The 19,580-nt window shown below is 39.9% G+C and overlaps 1 protein-coding gene across 1 annotated transcript in view; it reads left to right on the forward strand.

Moving 5' to 3' along the window:
* RAPGEF5 (Rap guanine nucleotide exchange factor 5) overlaps window positions 1-19,580 on the forward strand; it is a 379,123-nt gene that overhangs the window by 108,155 nt on the left and 251,388 nt on the right. The window contains exon 6 of the mRNA XM_042781600.1: window positions 9,811-9,877. Coding sequence (XP_042637534.1) covers window positions 9,811-9,877 — 67 coding nt within the window. The remainder of the gene's footprint in view (window positions 1-9,810; window positions 9,878-19,580) is intronic.

Genomic DNA, 19,580 nt, shown 5'->3' on the forward strand with positions numbered 1-19,580 from the left:
CTTCCCAGAATGTCCTTGGGTATCTTGGAAGCAGGCCACACCCGTAGGGAAACTCCCCTTGGGCAGACTGGCCACTCAGAACACAGTCATCTGATCCCATCATGGGAACAACCACACAGAACTGGGGTCCAGCCAAGTTGACACACAACTCCAACTATCACACCTTTTTATTTATGATTTTTCCTAATCCCATTCTCATTTTATTTTCCTTGAAGAGGAGGAACTACTGTATGGATGAACAAGCATTTTTAATATTTCTCAAAATATTTTCTTAATGGAACTTGGCATAAGTTTTATAGCAGCATCATGTTCTTGTTGTTGTCAGGTGCCATCAGGCTGGTTTCAACTCACAGCAATGCTTTGTACAGCAGAACGAGACACTGCCTGGTCCCGCACCATCCTCACAATCTTTGCCATATTTGAGACCATCACTGCAGCCATCATGTCAGTCCATCTCATTGAAAGTCTTCTCCTTTTTTTCTGACCCTCTATCTGGCATGATATCCTTCTCAGGAACTAGTCCCTTCTGACACATGACCAAAGTATGAGAGATGAAGTCTGGCCATTCTTGCTTCCAAGGCATTCCAGCTGTACTTCCTCCAAGACAGATTTGTTCATTCTTCTAGCAGTCCATGGTACATTCACTATTCTTTGTCAACACCACAATTCAAATGCATTAGTTCTTCTGTGGTCTTCCTTTTCATTGCCCAGTTCTCACATGCATAGGTGGCTATTGAAAATACCGTGACTTGAGTCAGGAGCACCTTAGTCTTCAAGGTGACAGCTTTTTTTTTTTTTTTTTTAAATTGTGCCTTGGTTACAAATTTACAAAGCAGATTTGTTTTATATTCAACAGTTCATGCACATTTGATTTCATGACCCCTATTATAATCCCCAACCATAAAAAAAACTCTCGTCTCATCTCTTCCCTGTGACTTCGCCCACCCTGTGCCCTTTATATGTATGCATTCCTGTCTGACCAGCTTTCCCTCTATGTGAATGCTGCCCCTCTGATGTCTCATGGCTGATGGATCTAAGGGGTGGATCTCCATAGGGTAGGTGGGTGCATCTCCCTGGAGTAGATGTTCTGCATGTAGGTCTTTCTGCTGTTGGGCTAAGAGCCAATCCATGGAAGTGAGTCCATTTCTAAGCCTGAAGGATAACCTGGGGCCATGGCCTTGGAGAGTCTACCAGCCTCTGTCTGACTAGTAATTCTGGTCATTTTTGTGTTCTTGAATTTTCTTCCATATTTTTCTTCCCACTCTAAAGAACATCTCCAAGTTTGAGCCCTTTCTGAGTGGTTAGCATTGGTAACCCGGCACCATCAAGTTCTGGTGACATTTTTTTCTTTTAAACACTTTTAAGAGGTCTTTTGAAGCAGTTTCCTCAACACAATATGCCATTTGATTTCTTGACTGCTGATTGCATGGGTAAGGAAAATTTCCACTTACGACTTTAAATTGTTTCTATAAAAAAAGAGTTATGAAATCAGCTGGCCTTAGTGTTTATTACTCATCGTTCCCTCTCCCAAGAAAACAGTAAGTCCTCCAGAATTTCCATTGTTTATAGGCTTATTCCAGGTGTTAGAACAGATTGCTTATCTTTATCAGACTGTATCTTGTTTACTTGTTTGCTTTGTTATAATAACAAATGTATATATATATAACAAAACGTTTGCCAATTCCTTGTTTTTGATTATATTCATCATATTGTGCAACTATCCAGACTTCATCTTTAAGAGAAGCACAGGACTTTTATCAAAAATTGTACTTCTAGACCTGATTGTGTTAGCATTTGAAATGTAGCTGTGTGATTAAGTATTAATTCCCATTTTATCAAAATAAATTGTAAAAAAGAGATGTCAATAATACCTAATTTTATTCAATTTTAGATTAATATATAACTATATATCCTGGACGCTTAATAAAACTGATCATAGTTACAGTTTACTAATGTTTGGTAATTTTTTTTCCCAATAAGTACATTTGGTAGACAGATGCTATGAAAAATTATCTTCTCTTGATAAGATGAACTGGTAAGTTTGCATTCTTGATATCAGAGACCTCAAAATAAAAAGCCCAATTCTCATTTTCTGCCATCTTAATTTTTCTGTCTGTCTGGAATTTTGCTTTGTTAAACACAAAAGATCTGCCCAAAATACAGGTGTTATGAGAAGATGCAGATGGAATAGTACTTTTTGGGTCATTAAGGAGTAAGCGTGGTACAGATTGGTTCTGTGCTTCTTCAGGAGCTTTCTGTTGTGTGGTGTTACGACTGGTAACCATTTCTTCAAAAAAACCAAATTCACTGCCATTGAGTCGATTCCAACTCATAGAGCCTTTGGGTTTCTGTGGCAGTAAATCTGTATGGAAGTAGACTGCCCAGTCTTCCTTCTATGGAGTTGCTGGTGGGTTAGAACCGCCAACCTCTGGGTAGCAGTCAAATGCCTTAGCTCTGGCCCAGGAAATATTTCTGAAAGAGAAATTTTCTGAATGCATTTCCTTACTTGACATTCAGCAGGTATGATAAGAACTTTTGGATTATCCAAGGAAATTGTAAATTGTGGCATCCTCTGACCGGTTTAACTCCGTTCTTTCTCAGCTGAGTGAAAGGAGGGTCCTTCTCCTGAAGACCCACTCTTCTACCTGGACTCTGGGTCTTGTCCTTCCTTCAAAGAGTCCTGCTCTTACTGTCCCAGTCTCTCACACTCTGTTGGCTGTTTACCTTAAGCATATAACTGGTTCTTTCAATCCTAACAAGAAGCCAAATTTACCTTCAATCCTACATCTTCCTGTTTTCCCATCTATCTAATGCTTGCTTTATAGCCAAAGTTTATGACTCTCACCATAAAATTCAAGCTCCTTAGCCATAAGAGAGGAAAACAAGTCTAGCCCAACTTTATCACTAGCCTTATCTCTTTCTGTTCCCTCTTCCTTGTTCTAATAATCCTATTGCTGTTCTAGGCCTCATTTTTATCCTCCAGAACCTCAACTTGTGTGTCACTTCTTGGAGACCCCTTGACAATCACAAATCTGGAGATCTGGTTAAATTATTCTCATCTGTGTTGAAAGAGTGCCTTAAAGGTTTATTTCACTAATCCCACTGAATACTACACTTTCTCTCATGTGTGTGCTGTGCTTTTCCTGTTTGTGTAGGGACATATGTAAAACATCCCTATGAAATTTTTCTTGGTTTTGATTTATTTCATGTCCTGGAATTTCATCAGCCTTTAGCAGGGATATTTTGAAAATAGTTTTTCCCTGGTTCCCTCCAAACCAAACAGTTCAGGGCATATCAACATCAGCCTGGCTATGGAGGTAAGTGTGGGGAAAGAGGAACAGGTGAGCAGGTTTGCCTGACATCCCTAAACTCACCCTTTTCTCTTCAAATCAGAATTGTGATTTGAGGAGATGTACGTTCCCCACTCTCACTAGGTGCTGATCCAGAGTATTTTGTTCAATGTGAAGGTTAATGTTTATTACGTATGCAAGGAGGACTTGGAAACAAATGAATGCCCCCGTGATGGCAGTAGTAGAGTTTTGCATGTCTGAGGACACATTTCATGCTGCTAAATTCTTCTGTAATGTGCATCATGCCCATGCCCAGTGCAGTACCATCTTAAGTGTGCCTGGGGTCACAAATGACTCCTCAGCTGGACTGGTGTCTGCCAGTTACACACAACCTCCATCTCCTGAACTACTTGATTCCAAATATTTGTCCATTTATGATAATGTTTGAAATGCATTTAACACATTTCCTATAGAAACAATGTTATGTGTAACATTTTGGTAACCCTTGTTGTTGTTGTTGTTATGTGCCGTTGAGTCAGCCCTGACTCATAGCGACCCCTCCTTGGGTTTCCGAGGCAGTATCACTACGGAAGTAGGATTGCCCAACCTTCCTTGGTAACCCTTAGGTGCTATTTATTAAATATTGAGACATATGTGCATGGATGTATATTTATGTAAGTGAAATATGTGTGTGTGTGTGTGTGTGTGTGTGTATATATAATATATTGGTGTTTTGTTTTGGCCTAGGGGATTGGCATAATGATGATGTATCTAGTTTGATAGTTAGAGGGCCAAAATGAGAGAACCTTAGGGTTTTTTGTTTTTGTTTTTGTTTTACTATTCCAACCTCCTCCCATGGCATCCTTAGATATTACAGATGTCTCAAAGTTATAAAGACATCTGCCCACAGCACCGGGACCCAACACTTCCCCTTGGAGAATTACTGGGTCTAGCTTGGGCTGTTGGTAAACAGAGACCTTGAGAAGTGGCCGTGGGAATTCCTAAAGGTCAACACCTGTTGTGCTGGCGTTTCCTGCTGGCAAAATCCCCCGGGGATTGGTCTTCCTTCCTGGGGTCACTCCCTTTCTATCTATATCACTTGTCACTGCCATTGCCTGCTGGTTTCAGGCAGGGTTCCTGGCCTCTGATCAGTGAGGGATTTATGTGGTTAGTAATAAAGGCAAGATTAGCACGTGTGACAATTGATTCCCTCCTTTATTTTCTCCAGCTCCAACAGTTTCATTATCTGTTTTGATCTGATAAGTGAGAATTTTGTCTTCCCTAGTTGGTACTGAAGTGTATTCTCATACAGAAAAGAATCAGGTTTTGTCTATGTTTTGTAAAACTGCATTTTCTAAGGGAAGGGACTCTGGTTTTTCTGGGTATTGGCATAGAGCTGGGGAGGAGGTTTAAGGTAAAGAGAGGCCACAAGATGCAGTGTGTTAAAATTTTGTTTTTAAAGGGGGGCCACAGTGGTGAGGAAGGAAGGAGAGTGGCTGAGTGCTGCCCTTTTCTCTTCTGTCTCCTTTTCAAGCTCTTGCACTGTTTGCCCATTACCACCAGTCCTGCTCCCATGACCTGAGTTTAGACCAGGTGAGGCACAGGTACCTGCAGGTGTAGGGAAACGGGATACATTGGGGAGGAGGGCAGGGCATTTCTGAATTCCAGAGCTCTCAGTTTGCACAGTAGTTTCCCAGTAGACATTGAGATACATGGGATTGTTTAAGATGGCTGTGAGTTGGTGACTGCCTATGTGTCTTGTAGGAGCTCTGGTGGTAAAAGGAGCTCTGGTGGCATAAGGAGCTCTGGTGGCATAGTGCCTAAGGCATTTGACTGCTAACCAGAAGGCTGGCAGTTCAAATCCACCAGACACTCCTTGGAAGGAAGATTGGGCAATCTACTTCCGTAGCGATACTGCCTCGGAAACCCAAGGAGGGGTTGCTGTGAGTCGGATCCAACTTGATGGCAGTGAGTTTGGTTTTGTTTCTTTTTATGTGCCTTGTGATTGCCTCATTAGGGGTAAGGAGACAGGATGTTTAAGAACTGGAAAGGTATGGCCTCTGATTGCAGCACAGCATGGTGGGGTGGTATCATTAGCTGTTAGGTGCTATCAGGTTGGTTTTGACTCATAGTGACCCCATGTACAGCAGAACGAAACACTGCCTGGTTCTGGGCCATTGTCATAATCCTAGCTATGCTTGAGCCCATTGTTGCAGCCACTGTGTCAATCCATCTCATTGAGAGTTGCAGTGTAGTAAATTACTTTGTGTGGCTTTTCTACCCGTAAGTCTTTGTAAACCCCAAGGTGGGATTTGCTATGAGCAACTGAGGAGCTCCTGATTGCTGAAGGTGTCCACCTGGAGTATTTTTGTTGGGTGTGGCACAAAACAATGTTCTGGGAGGTGCCCACTCTCTCTCAGGTGCTTAGAGTTCTGATGCTATAATTGGCTAGTTTGACCACCCTGCCGGGCTCAAAAGGAGGCCTCCTGGAGGCAGAACTCTCTCTGACTGCTGGTTGAGGAAGACGTGCTGCGGAAAGAGACACGCACCCCGGAAAGAGACATGTGCTGCTGGGAAAGAGGTGCAAGAGACACGCACTGCTGAGTGAGACACCGAGGGACCAGCACTGCTGGGAAAGAGACTGTGAGAGACTGTTGGCTGAGGGATGGTGGGCCGGGAGAGAGACTGAGCATTCTTCCTGAACTTGAATTGTAGTCTGGTGCTTCCCTAATAAACCTCATAATCTGTGAGCTCTGTGTGGCCACTGCAGTGAATTATCGAACCCAGGAGAGAGGTGGTGGTGCTTTGGGAGGAACAGTTGGAGAAAGGGCTGAAGAGAGTCAGCATGTCTGTCTGGCCTGGCAGGAATAGGCCTTGGGTTACTGCTGGTAATCCTGTCTTCCTCTTGTGGGATTAGAGAAGGTCAGAACATGGGGCCTCCTTGCCGTTTTTGCAAGAGTCTTCTTTTTTGCTGACCCTCTAATTTACCAAGCATGATACCCTTTTCCAGGGACTGGTCCTTCCTGATAACATGACCAAAGTACAAGAGATGAAGCCTTCCCTTTTTCATTTTTAAAGAGCATTCCAGCTATACACCTTACAAGACAGATCTGATAGCCCAAGGTATATTCAATATTCTTCACCAACATCATAATTTAAATGCATCAATTCTGCTTCAGTCTTCTTCATGCATTGTCCAGCTTTCCCGTATATGAGGCAATTAAAAATATGGCTTGGGTCAGGTGCACCTTAGTCTTCAAAGCAACATCTTTGCTCTTTAACACTTTAAAGAGGTCTTTAGCAACACTTTTGTCCAATATAATACGCCATGGGCTTTGGTTGTAGATGCAAGTAAACTAGAGTCCTTGACAACTTCAAATTTTTTCTGTGTTTATCATGATGTTGCTTATTGGTCCAGTTGTGAGATTTTTGTTTTCTTTATGTTAAAGTGTAATGGTGGGATAGAGAATGGGCAAGCACCCTAGCAAATGAGACGATAGAGACTGATGGAAGCCAGATGACAAAGGGCCTCTTAGCTATACTTAAGAATTTGTCTTGAGCTGTTGCCTTGTGGTAAACTGTGTTCAAAGACATGAGACAAAGTATATGTGAATCGCTGTATGTAAAGTGAATTTGCTCTGTAAATCTTCACCCAAATCACAATTAAAAAAAAAAAAAAATTTGTCTTATCCTCTAGGTAGTAGGGATTATACCTGAAAGTTTTGGGCTACAGAATAGCAGGACCTAGTCTGGGGAGCTCTGTTGGCATAGTGCCTAAGGCATTTGACTGCTAACCAGAAGGTTGGTGGTCCAAACCCACCAGCCACTCCTCAGAAGGAAGATTGGGCAATCTACTTATGTAGTGATAACCACCTCGGAAACCCAAGGAGGGTTCACTATGAGTTGGATCCAACTCGACGGCAGTGAGTTTTTGAGTTAAGTCTGTGTTTTGGAGAGGTAATCCTGTTGTCTGTAGGAGACTAGGTACAAGAAAAGAAACCAGAGACAAAGAGATTGGTTAGAAGGAGTTAAAATAATTTGTACAAGGAAAAGTGAGAACCTGGACTGTCAGTGCTGTTTGTCAGAATGGGACCAAAGGTAAGCCAAGCTTGAGGAAAGGAAGTGAGATGATCTGGTGACTGAGCAAAAGTGGGCATGAGGGAGGACTGAATGGCAAAAAGCAGTGGCCCTGGAGTAGAAGTAGTGAGGGCAGGAACCAAGAGGACTTCAATGTAATGATAGTTGGAGCCACTTATAGGACACCTGAAGCCCCTGGGTAGTGCGAACAGTTAACACACTCAGCTGCTAACCAAAAGGTTAGAGGTTCCAGTACCATCAGAGGCACCTTGGAAGAAAGGCCTTGGTGATCTACTTCTGAAAAATCTATTGGAAACCCTACGGAGCAGTTCTATCTGATGCACATGAGGTCACCATGAGTCGAGTTGACTCAACTGGTAACTCTTTTTTTAATAGGATGCCCATATGGGGAGAATAAAGTTCTTGGGAATTGTAATCTAAAGCTGCTTTGCAGGCAGGTGGAGAAACAAGATGAGCTCAGGGAGATTCAGGAACTATAGAAAGACTTGGGAGTTCTGGGCATAAATTGTAGTAATTGAGGAGATACAGAAAAGCAGAATTTGGGCTACAGGAAAGTTAGTTCTACTGGAAATCATCACTCTGCCTGTCTTATACACATTGCTTTAGAGAGACATTTTTGCCAAGGCATGTTTTGTGCTGGAAGATTGATGAAAGATAGTTGTTCTATTGAATGGGGAGTGAATTATTTGTCACTAAAACAGCAACGAATCAGCCATTGCTCATGAAGCAGCCATACCAGTTAAATACACAAGCACTTCTCTTGGAATTTCAGGTTCTTTTCAGCAGTTTGTTGGAAGCAGGCTCATGAGAGAATTTGTGCTAGTGAAAAATACCTCAAACTGTTAACTAATCCTTCAGGTATCTTTCAGGGTCTGAGGAACATGAAAAGGCACGACCAGCTCATACTTCTCCTCAGACAGCTGAAACTTCAGAAGCCCTGGTTTTGTGCTTGAGTGTTGAATGCTTTTGGATTTTAATTTCCTGTAGATCTGTTCAGCTGCCTCAGCATAATCATACAAACCAGGTTTGGTGGCTTAGGAATACTTGGTTACAGAAGGTTGCAAATCTCTTCACACTATAACTACATTTATTATGGACACCTTGCAAATAGAGAAATTTAATAATAAAGCCACTGCTTGAAATACTCATTATCAAGGTAACTTGCTTATTTGAGAATGTGCTGATACTAAATTATAGTTTTCAGTTCCATTGTTTTTACTGGACAGAGTATTAGCTAGTCCTTCAAATACTTTGCTGTGTGAGTAATTAAGTTATTTGACAACAGCAACAGCACTGTATTGTACAATTCTTATAAAGCTATGATTTATAATTCATTGCTCTGATTTAAAGGGTGTAATTTTTCCCCCCTAGATAAGGGTTTGATAACATTTACAGAAACAAGAAACCAATGCCAGAATTATCCAACTGGCTTTTCCTTTCTTACTGAGCTTCTTCTTTAGTTCTCTGTGAGCCTGGAGAAGCCCCCTGCACTGGCAGACTGCACTCCAGCTGGCCTGCTGTACTTCCTGAGACTGAAATCAGTCATGGGACTGAGAGTTTTATAATGTTGCTCTGTTGGGGCAATTACCACAAATTCCTCCCAGTCCACAGAATGTGCTGAAAAAGATTGCTTGTGGAAAGAGATTTGGGAGATAATTTTATACATTCATTTGATGTTAATCAAAGTTTTTCTTTGGCCCGACATGAAAAAAACTTTTTTGCAGTTTATTATGTTTGTCTTAGGAAGTAGGTAATTTTATATATTAGTATACACATTTATGTGATGAAAATTTTTTCATAAACTGAATTAGAAGGGTGATTTTTCTAAACAAACAACCTGATCTTCTAATCTGTTATATGTCTCTAGTTATTTAACATATAGATCATTTTCTTGACTTCTCAACTAGTCTGTAGACTCTTGAAACAGAGACAAGTACTTCTGTTTTGGTATTCCCCATGATTACTATCATAGTATTAGGTCTGTAATAAATGTGTTTGGCTGAAACGCAAGTGTAGTGGAAAATTTGTTTTTCATTTTTTCAAAATCTAGAATTCATGTAGACTTAGAGGAAATTTCAGCACCTAATTACCTTATACTTGAGTCTACTTATCCTTTGTGTATGCCCATATTTGTATTTCTGATGTTCCAGGGTGATTCTGTGGTATCATTTTGAGAACAATCCTCAAAATTCATGATTGAATTGTTATATTGTAAAGAGATTTTTGCTAGTTGATTTTGAAGAAACAGCAGGGCTGCAATAGGACTGTGTCCCACGGCATTGCTGACACAGTGTTATTTGCATGAATACTTTCAGTCCTGTGGCACTGACTGTACCACTTTTTGTTACTGTATTCTCCATAAATTAGTAGATACATTTGAGCAACCAGAACTGAAGAGTAATTAGTTCTTTGTTTATTATAGGTCTCATCAGAAAATTGAAGATGCTGAAGAAACCAGTGATGAAATTCTTGCTCGTCTAACATCTGCGGTAAGGCCATTTTAGTTTTCCTGCCTAGAGGTGCAAAAATAATGAGGCCAGGGTCTTTGAAAAGAGAGTTTGGATAGTGATGTCTTGACTCACCTACACATCCTGTGGCTGTTCATCATAGTGGGAGGGCCGAAGTCAAGTCAAAGCAAAAGGAGACAAAGCATTGACTTTCTGTACTCTGATGCAGCTTCCACAGAGAAATCGTAAATATTCCTGGAGGAAATTCCATAGAACATTAGTGGAGGCGTAATATCTGATTTTTTAAAATGCAGTATGATTTAACATAGAAAAAGTTGTGATCTACTGAACAAAGGAGAAAACATTCGTTGTTTTTTGTTAGGAACCAAACAACTGTCTTAGGCCAGGATTTTTGGCTTTTAATGTACTATATACTATTGCAACATTTTCACTGTGTTTTTTAAGCCACTAATCAGAGTTGGTAATTACCTTATTGGTTGAAGGAAATATCGTATTCTTCATAGAAAAAGATGGCTGTAGTCGCTAATCATAGAGCTCTCGTTTTTGTTTTTGTTGTTTTGTCTATGATAGTTTTTTTTTTGGTGGGGTGGGTATTCATTTGTTTTTGTTTATTTTTGTGGTAAATACATATATTGTAAGATTGCCATTTTAATCATTTCTAAGTGTACAATTCATTGCCATTAATTACATTCACACTGTTGTACACTCATGAGCACAATCTATTTCCAAAACTATGCCATCCTAAATTTATAATAATCTTGTTTGAACCAATTTAACTTCAATAACATACAAAATCTCTGGTCCTATAGCTTCACTCCTTTTTATGTTGTTTTCACCATAAATTACATCTTTCTGTAATATATGCCCAACAACAGATTTATAATTACTTTTTATGCATTTGCTTTCCAGCCATGTAGAAAATAAGTAGAAGTATAAACCCAAAATACAATAACATTGACTTTTATTTTTGCCTGTGTAGTTATCTTTGCCAGAGATCTCTGTTTCTTCATTTGGGTTTTAGTTGCTTTCTAGTGTCCTTTGTTTTCAACCTGAAGGACTCCCTTTAGCATTTCTAATAGGGTCGCTCTGATGGTAATGAACTCCTTCAGGTTTTGTTTATCTGGGAAATATCTTAATTTCATCCTCACTTTTGAATGACAGAGTGCTGGATTTAGAACTTTTGGTTGAAAGTTTCATTCCATTGCCTCTGGCCTCTATGGTTTCTGAGGAGAAATTAGCTGTTAATCTTAATAAGGATGCCTTGTACATGACAAATCACTTCTCTCTTATTGCTTTCAAGATTCTCTCTTTGTTTTTGTCTTCCATAATTTTGATTATAATGGCACTCTGTTGGTACAATGGTTAAAGTATTTGGTTGCTAACCAAAAGGTCATTGATTTGACCCCACTAGCCATTCCATGGGCAAAGGTGAGAGTCAGTCTGTTTCTATAAAGATTTACAGCCTTGGAAACCCTATGGCCAGTTCTGCTGTGTCCTGTAGTGTTGATATGAGTCAGAATCAAGTCCATGGCAGTGAGTTTAGTGCCTAAGGCACGTGACTGCTAACCAGAAGGCTGGGGGTTCAAGCCCACCAACCGCTCCTTGGAAGGAAGGTTGGGCAATTACTTCCGTAGTGATACTGCCTCAGCAACCCAAGGAGGGGTTGCAATGAGTTGGGTCCGACTCGACGGCACATAACAACAACAACACAACAATCTTTAAGTTTATGCTGCTAGGTTCACTGATGTTTTTGGATGTTTAGATTCATGTCTTTGATCAAAGTTGGGAGGTTTTTGGCCATTATTTCTTCAAATATTCTCTCTCTCCTTCTCCTCTTCCTTCTTGAACTTCCATAATTCATAACCTGTTGGGCAATCTACTTCCGTAGTGATACTGCTTTGGAAACTCAAGGAGGGGTCACTATGAGTCGGATCCGACTCGATGGCAGTGTGTTTGGTTTGGTTTGGTTGGTCTGCTTGATATTGCCCTGTAGGTGTCTTATATGCTATTCACTTTTTTTCATTTGTTTTTCTTTCTGTTCTTCACATTGGATATGTGCTTTTGTCTTATCTTCAAGTACGCTGATTCATTCTTTCACCTGCTCAAATCTGTTGTTTAAGCCTCTATTGATTTTTTTTATCTCTCAGTTTTGTACTATTCACCTCCAGAATTTCTCTTTGATTTCTATCTATAATTTCAATCTTTTTACTGACATTATCATTTTTTTCATACATTGTTTTCCTGATTTGTCTTAGTTCCTTGTCCATGGTTTCCTTTAGTCCTTTGAGTATATTTAACACAGTTGTTTTAAAGTCTTTGTCTAGTAATGAAGAAAACCAAAGATGCATGGAAACAATTAGTCCAAGGAACTGGTACACCATGCAATCCTCAGCCTATGATTATGAGACCAGAATAATTAAATGGTGCCCAGCTACCAATGTCATCCACTCAGAGGGGGATAGATCTATGTAGGAGATCCTGGGTAAAGAGGAAGAACAATGTGGAACAGAACTCAAAATCATTAAAAAAAAAAGAGGGGGGGGGGCAGGTTTGCTGGTTCTTACAAAGCCTGATAGAACCACTGAGACTATGGTCCCTAGCTGCCCTTCAGGTCTGAAATTGAACCCACTCCTGTGGCTTCCAGCCAAACAAAAGACAGGCATATGAGCTGAACATTTACATTAGGTAATTGAAGAGATCAATTGTGGGAGAATAGAAGGGCTGTGTATGTACAGGGAGACAGCTCAGGGGACAGGAGTGCATGGGAGGGAAGGACACAGGGAAGAGGTGGTTATGGGGAGGAAGTGGGAGGAGAGCTATTGCATTGTGGGAGATTACAGTCAATGTCATGAGACAAAGTGGATGTGAACTGCTGTATGGAAGATGAATTTGCCCTGTAAACTTTCACCCAAATCACAATAAAATTAAAAACACAAAACAAAACAGTCTTTGTCTAGTAAGTGCAGTATCTGGGCTTCCTGGGGACAATGTCTGTCACTTTCTTTTGTTCTTTTGAATAGATCATACTTTATTTCTTTGTGTGCTTTGTGATTTTTTTGTTGTAAAGCAGACATTTGAATATTATAATGTAATAACTCTGGAAGTCAGATTCTCCCTTTTCCCAGGGTTTGCTGATATTTTTTTGTTTGTTTGTTTTTTGATTGTTGAAGGCTGAAGTCATAGACTCTTAGTGGATTTTCCAAACCATTTTTGCAAGGAATATTCCTTGTCATGTGTTGTCACTGAAGTTCTTTTTCTCTAGCTTGTACTTAGCTGATATTTTGACAGATTACGTTGAACTCCAGGAGCATAAACATATGTGTACTTACACACATATACACACACAGAACAATAACAACAAAAAAAAATCTTTCCCAGTCTTTGTAGATTGACTCTGTGTTAGGACACACCTTTAATACTTAGCTAAGCTTGGTTTTAGCCCAGAGATCAGCCATAGGTGACAGATTAGGATCCTCTCAAATCTGTTTTGAGCATATTGCACGTCCTAGGTATATATGAGTCGGGGCCGACTTGACGGCAAATAACAACAACAACAACAGGTATACAAGTGTTTTTCAATGTCCTAATTTCCAAAGAAACTCCCTAGTTATTCCTTTGAAGGAGTAGGTGGTCTATTATATATTTCCATTCTAATCTTTTGCCAATTGTTAGTTACATTTGTTTTAAAGCAGGGCTTGCCACTTTTCTGCCCAGAGTGGGTCCCATGTTAGACCAAATAGAAACAAGTTCCTCGCATCAGTTTTTCAGGTCACCCCCAGACTGATTAGAATGTTGTTGTTGCTATTATGTGCCATTGAGTCAGACCCAACTCATAGCAACCCCTCCTTGGGTTTCTGAGGCAGTATCACTACAGAAGTAGATTGCCCAACCTTCCTTCGTTGGGAAGGAGTGGCTGGTGGATTTGAACCGCCAGCCTTCTGGTTAGCAGTCAAATGCCTTAGGCACTATGCTATATAATAGACATACACAATAATTTATTGAAAACATTTACTCTGCCCCCTCCAGAACCTAGGGCTGAAGGCTCCATACAGGAAACATGGGCTGCCCGTCATCTTCAAGACTGCTGAGCCAGAGAGAGAGTGGGAGTAGAACAAGGAAAAACACCATAAAACTCCTACCATTTTTCAATTATTTATTTATGTTGTTGTTGTTGAGAATAACACAGCAAAGCATACACCAATTCAGCAGCTTCTACATGTACAATTTAGTGACACTGATTACTTTCTTTGAGTTGTGCAGTCATTCTCACCTTCCTTTTCTGAGTTGTTTCTCAGAAAATTTAAATTTACTTCTCCCTAAGGCTGCTATGTAATTTTTGAGTTGCTGTTGTCACTTTGATCCATTATACATGTTCTTAAAACAGCATTATGCTCAAAGAAGACATTTTTTACTAATTAAGCTAAAGTATTTTTGGCTTAAGGTTTAAAGATTACCTCAATGCAATAGATTCAGGGGTTTATCCAACCTCCAAACTCCAGAAAGTCTGGGATTTATTAGAGTTTATAATTCTGCTCTGAATTTCCCCCTGTTGATCAGAATTCCTCTATAGAATAAGTAATCAAAATGTTCAGTAGTGGCAGCCAGGGGCCATCCAGTTCTTCAGGTGTCATGGCATAGGTAGGTGGCAGTTGTTCTTAGAGGCAGTTAGCCACATATTACAAATCCTACTACTACTCCTGACTCTCCTACCTCCTCTGTTTTTTCAGGCAAATAGAGACCAATTACTATGCTTTGATGACTGTTTGCAAGCTTTTAAGACCCCAGGCCCTACTCTATTAACCAGGAGGTAGAACAGAAGCACTAAACACATTTGTGTGTGTGTGTGTGATTTGGGTGAAAGTTTACAGAACAAATTCATTTTCCATACAGCAGTTCACATTCACTTTATCTTATGACATTGACTACAATTTACCACAATGCAACAGCTCCCCTCCCACTTCCTTCCGTTACTTCTTCCCTGTGTCCATCCCTCCGTGCACTCCTGCCCCCTGAGCTGTCTCCCTGTGCATAAGCAGTCCTTCTTTCTCCCATGATTGTTCTCTCCAAGGAGTGTATCTACCTTGGGTAAATGTTCAACTCATATGCCTGTCTTTTGTTTGGCTGGAAGCCACAGGTATGGGTTCAATTTCAGACCTGGAGGGCAGCTAGGGGCCATAGTCTCAGTGGTTCTACCAGGCTCTATCAGACCTGTAAACCTGCCCCCCCTTTTTTTTTTCAAATGATTTTGAGTTTTGTTCCACATTGTTCTCACTCTATCCAGGATCTCCTACATAGATCCCCCTCCAAGTGGTTGACAGTGGTAGCCAGGCACCATCTAGTTCTTTTAGTCTCGTAGTTGTACAGGCTGCAGATCACATGGTGTACCAGTCACTTGGACTAATTGTTTCCATGAATCTTTGGTTTTCTTCATTCTTCTTTGCTCTGGATGAGGAGAGACCCATCATTGCATCTAGATGGCAGCTTGCAAACTTTTAAGATCCCAGTCACTACTCACCAAAGTAGGAGGTGGAAAATGTATGTTATGCCAATTGAGCTTGATGTCCCTTGTGGATGTCTTATTTCTTGATGGCTGCTTCCACAAGTGTTGATTGTGGATCCAGGTGAAATGAAATTTTTGACAACTTCAATCTTTTCTCCATTTATCATAATATTGCTTATTGGTCCAGGTGTGATGAGTTTTGTTTTCTTTTTGTTGAGATGTAATCCATACTGAAGACTGTAATCTTGATCTTCATCAGTAAGTGCTTTAAGTTCTCTTCACTTTAAGCCAGCGAGGTTGTGTCATCTTCATATTTAGGGTTGTCAGTGAGTCTTCCTCCACTCCTGATGCCACACTCTTCTTTATAAAATCCATCTTCTTGGATTATTTGCTCAGCATACAGCTTGAATAAGTATGGTGAAAGGATACAGCCCTGATGCATACCCTTCCTGATAGTGCCTAAGGCACTTGACTGCTAACCAGAAGGCTGGCGGTTCAAACCTACCAGCCACTCCTCAGAAGGAAGGTTGGGCAATCTACGTCCGTAGTGATACCACCTCGGAAACCGAAAGGGATTGCTATGAGTCAGGGCTGACTCAATGGCACGTAACAACAACAACAACAATATTCCCTTGTTCTGTTCAAAAGACCGCCTCTTGGTCTATGTACAGGTTCCTCCTCAGGACAATTAAGTGTTCTGGAATTCCCATTCTTCACAATGTTATCTGTACTTTGTTATGATCCACACAACTGAATAACTTTTCATAGTCAATAAAATGCAGGTAAACATGTTTGTGATATTCTTTGCTTTCAGCTAAGATCCCTTTTGTATATTCACCACTTTTTGTTCAAACTTGGGAGTGTTGTCTATGGCTGCAATAAAAAAAATAATTTCTCATTTCTTTAGCTGCAATAGCTTATTTCCTAGTCTTTTCTTCAGTTTATTGGGGGGAAAGTGCTTGTCATGTAAATCAAAACAAAAACTAAAATTGCACATTAGAAGAAAATACAAGTGAGGTTTCATATTAAAGGAACATAGGAAGACAGCATTTGCGTAGAAATAAAAATGTCTTCATAATTCAGTAAACTTTACAGTCGTTAAATTTACACAGACATCAGCAATTAAAATGTTCCAACCATGTTTCTAGTGAGTTTTAGGAAAGAGCAAGCCTCCAATGCTTGACATACAAAAACCTAAACAATAAGACTATATAAGAAGTTTTTAGCTTAAAGGAAAAGAACATGACTGAAACAGACCCCTTCAATGCTATGAAGTCTACAGAAATATTTTTGGGATTATTATCTGGAAACAGTTTGACTTTCTTGTTATACATATTCTTATGGTTTCTGCCTTAGCACTTTAGCTTCCTTTCTAATCTCTTCTGGTCCTTTGAGTTTTAAGTTGAAAGCTTTTCTCTTCTTTGTTTACTATGAATTTCTGTTAGTGCTATATGACAAAGCTGGCACACTAAAAATTGCCTTTACATGACACAACCTACCAATCCCATCCTTAAAGTTCTGAGCACTACTTTAGTTTAAAACATGAATCTTGCCAGTGTTCATGACTAAAAGAGTATTCAGAATTGATGAGTATTCAGCTTTTATACATTTATATTACATTCCAGGTCTCTGCTTGCTCAATAAAGAAAGGAAAAGTTCACAGTGAATTAAATATTGCTTTGAAAACCATAGTTCTTAAGGATGCAAATTTAGGAAATAAGCCAAACTTTGAGGCATTGTAAAGAACTGAGAAATAGTTGGGAAGTGTCCAAAGATTGGAAATAGAAACAGGGACATCTTTAAAAAGAAGATAAAAACAATTCTAGACTTCTTTCTCATGCTTGCATAAAATGAGCACCCCCTACACACCAAAAAAAAAAAAAAAAAAAAAAAAAACCTGTCATTGAGTATGAACTGCTGTATGGAAAATGGATTTGGTCTGTAAACTTTCATCCAAATCACAATAAAAAATTACCAAAAAAAAAAAAAAAAAAAAGGAAAAATCTATTAGGCAATTTCTTTGGGCTAAATTTTCATGAAGAAAATTATAGAGATAAGAAAACACAAACATCTTAGCTGGACATGAAAGAAATCCATTACTTTTATTTATATAGTCTAATAGTCAAACCATGAGGTGGTGTGAGGTAGGCTAAGTTATGAATTTTGTACATTAGGTGGTTGTTTGATTGGATAGTGACATTAATCCATTCCAAACCCATTGCTATTAAGTAGATTCTGACTTACAGCAACTGTATAGGACAAAGTAAAACTGCTCCACTGTAAGTATGTAGAGAAGCAGATTGCAACATCTTTCTCCCATGGAGCAGCTGGTGAGTTGAACCTTTTGGTTATCAACTGAGCTCTTAACCACTGTGTCACCAGGGCTCCTAAAAGACCACCAAGCCAAACTCACTGCCATCGAGTTAGATCCAACTCATAGCAACCCCTCCTTGGGTTTCCAAGGTGATATCACTACAGAAATAGATTGCCTGATCTTCCTTCTGAGGAGTGGCTGGTGGATTTGAACCACCAGCCTTCTTGTTCACAGTCAAATGCCTTAGGCACTATGCCACCAGAGCTCCTAAGGCTCCTATAGTGACTTATAAAGGGAAAGGGTCCTCTTGGTACAAATGCTTAAGTACTTGACAGAGGCTGGTGGTTCAAACCAATCCAGCAGCTTTATGGGAGAAAGACTTGGTATTCTGCCATTTGGGACAGTTCTGCTCTGTCACTATGAATTGGAATTGACTGAACGGTACACAACAACAACAATAGCATAAAAGGACGGGGTGTATAGTCATCTGTCCTGCTTGGTCTAGTGAAGTCAACAATCACAGGGATGGTGAAAGAGAATCTTTTGAGCATTTGTAGAGCAGAAAACAGTAACATGATGGTAATGGTGGCTATACCATGAGAAATGAATTAAAATTACAAACCTGATGTTCAAAATTGAGGAAGAGAGATCTGTAGAAATAAGAACAAAATCTAATATTCTGGGACCATTTGTTAAGGCACCTTTACCCTCTCAGATTCTTTCTCAGAGCTGATTTACTTTATATTTTTTACCAATTTAGATTTCTCTATTTGTTTGGTTCTGCTGTATCCACTTACTCAGTTTTTTCTGTTCATTTAACTGTAATGTAGAACATCTGCTTTTGATGCTTTTAGTTGTATATTCTAAATTCCTTCTCATAGGGTCCTCAAAGTATAAGTTATCACTCCTCTGAGACTGAGAAAAGATCTTACTTGCCAGTTAAGCCAAATTATAAATGAAGGCAACTGCTTTAAGTTCTAGGAGACTTAGAAACAGGTGAAGCCCCAAGAAGCAAAGAGCTATGGTAGGATTTAACTTTTGGTGATAATGTTAGAAAATGAGGAGCCTGCTAATGGAATTTCAGTTTACATCTCTCTAGGAAAAAAAAAAAGAGGAGGTCATAATCCACTGCTCTACAATGTCAGCTTCATGAAAGTATTTTTTCCCTGTCCCACACCCAGATATTATGACACAACTCTGTCCATTTCCACTGTGTACTTGTTCTCTCTTGTCTGCTAGCAGCCTGTCTAGTAAAGTCTTGTTCTGACTTTTCAGTCATTTGGGATCCTACTTTAAAGATAAAGCTGATCTAGTTTTATTCTCATATATTATTCTCTTACAAGAGCTCTAGTGGTGCAGTCTTTAAAGCATTTGGCTGCTAAAACAAAAGATTGGTAGTTTGAATCCACCAGCTGCTCCATGGGGGAAAGATAAGGCAGTCTGCTTCCATAAGAATTTAGAGTCTTGGAAACCTTACAGGGCAGTCCTCCTCTGCCCTGTCGGGTCACTGTGAGTCAGAATCGACTTGATGACTGTTTTTTTGGGGCAGTTAACTTGTGCCCCTGTGTGATTCTTTCCCCCTGTCTTCTTTCCCTTAGTGGAATCCTCTTGAGAAATACTTGTTTTGGAGCCACAAACATCTGGATCTTGATGAATAAGCAATTGTTCTGTGTCACCAAAGTCATAACACTGAAATTCTGAGGCTCAAAACCTTTCTAGAGTCTCTGTTCTCAGCTATCTCGTGCTCTAATATTGGACTTTTTTGCACTGTCCTTTCTCACTCATTTAAAACTCCTTTCCTTCTGGAGGTGGGGCAAGATGGCGGACTAGGCAGAAGGATTGCACAGACCCTCTTCAACAAAGAAAAGGGAAACCAATTAACACAGACACAGAAGATAATCTTGGACCCC

This window comes from Orycteropus afer, unplaced genomic scaffold (assembly GCF_000298275.1).
Source record: "Orycteropus afer afer isolate SDZICR_OR568_19922 unplaced genomic scaffold, OryAfe1.0 scaffold00008, whole genome shotgun sequence".
Lineage (NCBI taxonomy): Eukaryota > Metazoa > Chordata > Mammalia > Tubulidentata > Orycteropodidae > Orycteropus > Orycteropus afer.